Source organism: Meleagris gallopavo, chromosome 16 (assembly GCF_000146605.3).
Source record: "Meleagris gallopavo isolate NT-WF06-2002-E0010 breed Aviagen turkey brand Nicholas breeding stock chromosome 16, Turkey_5.1, whole genome shotgun sequence".
Taxonomy (NCBI): Eukaryota; Metazoa; Chordata; class Aves; order Galliformes; family Phasianidae; genus Meleagris; species Meleagris gallopavo.
In genome coordinates, this window is record NC_015026.2 from 345,155 (window position 1) to 352,871 (window position 7,717).

The following is a 7,717-nucleotide window of genomic DNA, read 5'->3' on the forward strand; positions in this document are numbered from 1 at the left end:
AGAAGAAAAAAAAAATCCCTGGAAAAACAAGCTTTGCCATTGCTGAAGAACTCAAACATTTCCAAGGAGTTTTCTGATCACGAAGGAAAAAAATGATAATGTTCGTGACAAGCTGTGTTTGACAATGGCTCTGTTTCTGTTCTGGAGTGGAGGGCCAGGCTGATTCCAGCACATGGGGAGGGTTTGCTCTGGGTTTTCCCAGCTGGGGAGCAGGGAGGAGGCAGCTGCTCCGTGCCTGACCGGCTGTTACTCAAAGCTTTGGAGCCGCTCTCTGCTCTTCAGGGAGAGGAGATGCTTTTGCCCTGGCTCACCGTGCCTGGGAGAGCTCCAGCTTTGCTGAGAGCTGGCAGCAGCCACTGGGGCGTTCCCCAGAAGAGCCCCGAGATGCTGCAGGGTACGTGAGCATCCATAGATGAACCCCATCTTCCCAGCTTTTCAGACCAACGTGGTGATGCTGAAGAGATGGTGTCAAACAGAACTGAACTCCAAACCAACCTTCTGCCTGGATCTCCCCAGCCAGGCCAGCACCTCCAGCCTGGCAAACCCCCCCACCGTGCCCTGAGCAAAAATCGTGCGCCCGCTCAGCTCTCTGACTTGTGCCATAATTTGCACCTTGCAACGATGTGGCCCCTCTGTTTTCTTCTCTCTTCCTATCAGCCCATGCCTTTGCTGATAACACTCCTTGCAGCAAACGCCCCAGAGGTGTGGGTGTGTGGGATGAGGGTAGGACTGCAGTGGTGCACAGTCCCTGGGACTTCTCCAAATGTTCCCTTTTTCAAACAAGGAGGAGATTTCACCCACACCCCTTAAACGAGGGAGTGCTCACACAGCAGAGCACAACCCTCGAGAATGGGACTCATAGCCAGGTGCCATCTTGCATCCCTGCTCTCCTATGAAGCTGCAACCACCCTATGCACAGCACTCCCTCCACAGCTCCTCTGTGCCATATAACAGCGCTGCTGCTGTGGGATGGGGGCAGAGCAGAGGGCCGGGCTACAGCCAGCATACCTTCCATTTGGGGGAGGCCAAAATCTGGCTCCAAAGTCACACAGCACGCACTAGGGCCAGCAGGCTGCCAGGCTCAGCCCGCCTTGTTTTGGTTGTGTTTATCTTCCCCTGTATTAATGGTGATATGTTATTGTAATGTGCATGGAAATTAAAGCAAAAATAGGGCAGGCGATGGCGAGGCTCGCTGTGCTATAAATACAGAGCAGCACCCTGACTCACCGGTTGTCTATTCAGTCCTGCTGACTCCAGCCCTGCAAAACAGCCTCTGGAAATGGGTGCCAGCCCCACAGCCAGATCCCCCCCACCCCCGAGCCTCCAGTTTCAGTCCCAGAGGCTGGGCCAGGCGGGGGGTGTGGGGTCTCTGGTGTGGGGACCCCCTTTGGGGACACCCCTGAGCCTCCACAGCCATCCTCCCCACGGGTGATCTGCCACAGTCACTCCTCCAGGATCAGACCGATCTGCGTTGTTCGCCTCCTGAGCTCCTTTTGTAAAGCACCTCCTGGTTTTGGGGTGTGGGAAAGGGAGCAGGGGAGGATCTGGGATGTTCTCTTATATGACATGGCCACTCTGCCTTCTCGGGATGTGGGACCTCTGGCACCACTGAGTGGTTGGCGCTGGGCTCTTCTTAAAAATAAATCTAATAAGATAAACATACACACGCCGCACCCCCGGCAATGCCTCTCCTGGCACACCCAGCCCTGGCAGCTGGGCTGGAGCTTTCTCAAGATTCCCACAGCTGTGCCCTTGTTCCTGCTCTCTTTTTGAAGGGATAGAGAGGGGATAAGGACATTCCTACAAAATAGGCCCCGTACACCTGTGCACCAGGAAGACAAAGTCACGGAGCACTGCCTGCAAATGGAAGTGCCAGAGGATGGGTGTCCAGAGCTGGGTGGCAGGGATGCAACCAGGAGCAACGGGTGCTGCTGAGGCTGGCACATCAAGGTCCTGCCATGCCATGTGCACCCCAAATCCTTTTCAGGATTAAACACAGGGATGGGGGGAGAGGTTCCTGGCCGGGCTGTGACCCACTGCAGGACGTGACCTGCTGCTCCACAGGCAGCCTGGGCAGCCATCTCCTCCCTCCGCAACACTGCTGGGCACAGCTCCAGCACAACCTTGCACTCGCCAAACCATTACTGGCTTGGTGCTATGCCACCGTGCTGCTGCCAAGCCTCGGTCACCGCGGCACCCTGGCACCGAGCTCCCTCACCATGGCATCGCCGCCTCTCCAAAGCGCAGCACAAAAGTTGGAGGAGCTCCCATCGTGTTGAGACCCCCATTCCTGCTTACAGCCCGGTGCTGGGCTGATGTTAGCAGTGCTGCTCGGTACCTCCCGTGCTGGCTGGGAGCCTGGCACTGCCCGGAGCGCAGGACGGGGCGGCTGCCTGCTGTCTTCCACTGCCTTCTCCCATGAGTGGTTCGACCGGTCGGGCGCCGGCGTCCCCATCCCGATGGCGAGGAAGTTTCCCCACAGTGGGAGTGTTCCCTGCCTTCGCAGCTGTTTGTAAACTCCAACGCAGGATTGAACAAATTGGGGCTAATGGGCACAGCCCCCTCTTGGCTGCATTCAATGCAGGAAGGGGGTGTGGAGAGTATGGGGGGGGAGCAGCACCGTGGCCCCAGCACAATCCAGCCTAAAAATAAGGGACCAGCCCGGCCTGTAGCCTCCAGAGTGCTGCAGTCCCACAGCAGGGTGTTGGCACCTCTCTTTGGCAATGGGACAGCTTGAATGGGGCTGGTGGGGGGCTCAGGACCACCCCATCTCCTCCTGCCAGCCCTCAGCGGGGTGAGAGGTGCTTGGTCCCAAATAGGGGGAGCCCAGCAGCATCTGAGTGCCCACCACACACCCAGATTGAGGCAGCAGCATCCCCCTCTTGGGGGATCCTTCTAAATGCAGAGACCAACAAGGATGAGCCCTTCTAAACCGATCCCAGCACTCAGCACGCTGGGGATACATTCTGTCTGCCTGCAGCACGCAGTGAATCCTGCAGCCCAGAGCGCAGCCGTGTCTCCTCGGCGGGGAATTCCCCATTGATTTCCATTTTAACTGCGTCTGTCTGATGGTTGGTTTTATAACCAAGACAACTGAAGCACGCTCTCACACCAATAGAGTTGAGAAGAAAAAAAAAAAAAGAGAGAGAGAATAAAGGGAATAATCGATCTTTAGAAAATACTAACGAAGGCTGAAGACTTTTTGCCCCAAGTTCTGCTCTGGGATCTCACCTGGCACACACTGGGACGGTGAAGGCACCTGCCCACAGTGCTGCGGAGGGGACGGTCACATCCAGCCAAGGAATGCATCCCATGCCCTGGGGATGGCACCGGGGGGTGCTCACACCTGGGGGGTCCAAACCACGGGCTGCTCCCCCCTAGGGGTACCCGCACTTTGGGACGCCCAAACCTTGTGCTGAGGGAATCTACAGACAGCGATACCCCAACCTGGGGGTGCTTATGCCATGGGGTGCCCACATCCCGGGATGCTCGCACTGGGGGTGCTCGGGGCGGCCCCACAAACCGCAGCACCGGGTGGGATGGGAGCACCCGGCAGAAGCCAACCTGGGGCTGGGAGCTGAGCTTTCGGTACCGCTGCGGGGACTCTCACCTCTTCTTCTGCACCGAGGGGCTGTACTTCCCTTTGTTGCGCTTCCTGAACAGCGAGTGCATCGCGTCCCCGGCCGCCGCCCGCTCTCCTCCTGCTCTTCCCCCGCTGCCGACGGGAGCCCTCTGAGAGCCGGGAACGGCGGCGGCGGGGCCGGGCCCAGGGAGGGAGGCGGGGCTGCGGCTGCCTCTGCCCTCCCGGGGAGCGGAGCCGGGGCTGGGAGTGGAAGGGAGGAGCCCGGAGGGGGTTCACCTGTGCTCCTGTGCTACTGGAGGTGGGGGGCTGCGAGGTGAGGGGAGGGGAATCGCAGCCCACCTTGTGCAGTAGGCAGGGGTACCTGGAGCACAAAGCCCCGTCCGTGGCTGTGGACACCTGCAGGGATGGGAGCCCAAGCTCTGCTCAGCAGTGCCGGCGCCTCGCAGCCCTGTGGGTGAAGAATTTTCCTCCTCACGTCCAGCTTAAACTTCCCTTCTCTTAATTTAAAACCGCTCCCTCTTGTCCTATCGCTGCACCCCCCGATACGGAGTCCTTTCTCATTTTACTGTACCTGGAAGCACTGTGCATTACTGCAGCCCCCCCCCGGGAGCCTCCCCCAGGCTCAATGCCTGCAGCCCACAGCTATTCCTATAGCAGAGATTGTCCCTCTCTGTTCTGCCCTCAGGAGCCCCGACCTGCAGTGCTGCATCCAGGCGTGGGGCCCAGCACAGCAAGGTTGGGACCAGGGGCCGGAGGAGGGCATGGGGATGCTCAGAGCTTGGAGCACTTCTGCTATGGAGACAGGCTGAGGAACCAGGGGTGTGCACTATGAAGAAGAGAAGGCTCCGGGCAGACCTCACTGTGGCCATTCAGTACTAAAAGCAGTTTATGAACAGGAAAGGAACAACTTTTTATATGGTCTCATACTGATATGACAAGGAGGAATGGTTTTAAACTAGAGGGGAAATTTAGGTCAGATGTTAGAGGGAAATTCTTCACCCAGAGGGCAGTGAGGCTCTGGCACTGCTGTCCAGAGCTGGGGGTGCCCATCCCTGGAGGTGCCAATGGCTATGGATGGAGCCCTGGGTAGCCTCAGCTACCTCAGCCTGATCTATAAGTCAGTAACTCTGCTCACTGCAGGGGGTTGGAACTGGGTGATCTCAGGTTCCTTCCAACCAGTGCCACTGTACAATTCTTTGACCCTTGTGGCCTCCTCCAACCCTGCTCCAACAGCCCCGTGTCCCTCTGCTGCCTGCAAGATGGGGGCTCGGGGAGCAGAGCAGAGGGGAACATCCCCTCCCTGCCCTGCTGGGCCACGCTGCTTCGAGTGACCCAGCTCTCCACACTGCCTGCTTATACCTCCAGCCAAGTCCTTCTACTATAGGGCTGCTCATCACCGAGTTTGTATCTGTGCTTTGGGTTGTCCATCCCACGTGTTCCCTTGCACTTGGCCATGTCGAACCCTATGAAGTTCCTACATGCTCAACACTCCACCCCATCCAGGTCCCTCTGGAAACATCCCTTCCCTCCTGTGTGTTACTGTACCATGAAGCCTGGTGCCATCTACAACCCCACTGATTGGGAAGTCCCCCAAGAGCTGCAACCCGGGCAGAGCAGGGAACAGCCAAAGTGCCCCCACTTCCCTCCGCGCTGCAAAGAGCCACCACGTGCTGCTTTTTTTAGGGATGCTGACCCCAGGGTGCCCACTGGCCTGGGTATATCCTTCCCATATTGACTCCAGGCAGTGCCCACACAGCAGGCAGGAAGGCAGCAGGATGTCTGCCCCCAGCCCACCGTCACCTAAGAGGTTTTGCTCACCCACCCGCCAGCGCACAGCAGTCAGCAATTAGGAGAGGCTCTGGCATTTTTATCCCAGGATTTTGTGCCCATATGGGATTAAAGGCCTGAATACGTGATTGTAGCCTCCCCACCAGCCCCAAATCCTCTGCTGATTTTCTTTCTGGGGGCACGTCAGTGCACGCTGTGACCTATTGATCCTGATCCCCCGCTTGCGTCGCACCGCTCTGTGGGGCCACTCAGTCCCTGCAGTGGGGACGGCTCAGAGCCTCCATCTGTCCTCTGGAGCACAACGGGACCCAGGTGAGGCCAGCATCGCCCAGCTGGGCAGCGGGTGCCAGCAGAAGCAGCACAAGGTAAGTGTTACATGTGAGGGGATGGAGCACAATTTGGGGACAGGCAGGTGCTCCCCAAAACCGTGGGACGCTGCTTTGTTGGGCTGCAGGGCTTTGTGATGAGTGCGTGGGATCCCTACGGGCAGCTACATGGGGACACTGCTGGCTTCATGCTTTTGTATCCTTCCTCCTCCTCAGTATTCACCTGGTACTGCCCAGTGCCCCACAGCTCATCCAAAGCCTTGGTCCATCTCTATGCCTGCCCCTGCATCCCCTAACTGTGCCCTGCTCCATTCCAAGCTGGGGATGGGGAAGGGGGGAGAGGAGAGCAAGACCTATTTGAGTTCCTTGTGTGTAACCACGTGAAGCTCCGCATGCCTCTGTTTGCTCTAGGAGCTCTTGTGCTTTCATACTCCTGCTATCTTGCAGCAGCACATTCCTGGGCACGCAGGGAGTGGTCTCTCCCAGCTCTGCCAACCGCAAACCCCTCTAAGCTCAGCGCAGTGAGGGGTTTCTGAGCGGCTGCCTTTGCCCACTGAAGGGTTCTTACATGGCAGATCCTTGCAGCTCCGCAGCCTTAATCCCCCTAATCTCCCCGCATCTCTCCCGTGGCTCATTTTGGTGCACGGGTGCCTTTGAAAGCCACAAAACTGCAGCTGTTCACTGAAACGTGGAGTGGTGAGACGCCCCGCTGGAGTGGGAAGCTGCGGTTTGTGCCGACTGCCCGGGTGTTCTGCCTGTTTGTTGGCTTAGGATCAGAGCACAACTTTGGGTTATGCTGTGCCATGGGGACAGGCTCCCAGCCCCACTCCGTGCCCGCGCTGCTGAACTGCACATGAGAGCTGTGGTCTGGGGTGCCAGCACCCTTAGCAGTCTTAGTTTTTGGTCCCTTTGACCAAGTTCTGCCCGTGGGGATGCACAGAGCATAACCCCTCAGGCCTGGAATGCCCCTGTGCCCACTGATTGCCGGGTCCAGGTTGCCTCCAAGCTGTGCTGGAAGCAGCACGGGATGCCCACAGCACATCCCACATTGTGGTTTCCTCCCTCCAAGCTGTGCTCACCCATCAGAATGGGGCTTTTATTTTTCAAATGATCCCTTCTGTAGCTTTGCCCATGCAGCAGCTCCCATTGCCTGCCCAGCTCAGCAACAGGTGGGACAAAATTGGAGCTGATGTCAAATCTGGGCACAGGGGATCTGTGCCAATGCTCAGGTGCTGCTCTGCTCCTGTGGGTCGTAAGGCAGAAAGAGGAAAACCCACCAAAATCCCAGCATTGTGAAGGCTCATGCTGGGGATGGGGTTCCATCCCTGTGGTGCTGGAGCAGCCCTGGAGCCCCTCCATGGAGGCAGCACTCCGGTGGAGGCAGCGATGTGGCAATATTGACTTAACCAGGGTGAGCAGCTCTTGAGCCACCACTGCGGGAGGGGAGCAGAGCACGTTTTATGCAACGCGATTGCATTTTCTTGGCAAGCCTTTCTCTGGAGCTGCTCCCACACCCAGCCGAGCCCTCACTGCTCCACCCTGCACCGTGCCCAGCACAGGCAGCCCGGGGTTCAGGGTGGGCGCTGGTCCCCCAGAGTGGGGTTTGGTGGTGACATGGGGACAGGGGGCTCCTGGGTGCAGCTCTCTGCCCCCCTGCTGGCACCTTAGTGCCACAAAGTCCCACTGCATCCCACTATGTGCCAAAGTATCCCACCCCATCCCATCCCTTCAGTCTCATCCCACCCCATCCCATCCCATCCCATCCCATCCATCCCATCCCATCCTACCCCACCCCATCCCACTCAATTTCAACACATCCTACCCCACCCCACTTTCCCATGCAACCACATCCTGGGGTAATTCAAGAAGGTTTTGGGTCTCAGTGGTTCAGTTCAGTAAGGAAACCTTATGGCAATGCTTTTCCCCATGCACCTTTTGGATCAGCATGGCCCCAGCACATCCCACAGCATTTGGGCATTTCTGGGACCCACTCCCCCCAGGAGCTGCCCAGCGGTGTTTC

General features: G+C 58.1%; 1 protein-coding gene across 1 annotated transcript in view; it reads left to right on the forward strand.

The window, feature by feature from the left end:
- LOC104913467 overlaps positions 1-3,736 on the forward strand; it is an 11,612-nt gene extending 7,876 nt beyond the window's left edge. Inside the window, exons 8-9 of the mRNA XM_031555770.1 lie at positions 283-394; positions 3,382-3,736. Coding sequence (XP_031411630.1) covers positions 283-394; positions 3,382-3,736 — 467 coding nt within the window. The remainder of the gene's footprint in view (positions 1-282; positions 395-3,381) is intronic.
- The last annotated feature ends 3,981 nt before the right edge of the window (positions 3,737-7,717 follow it).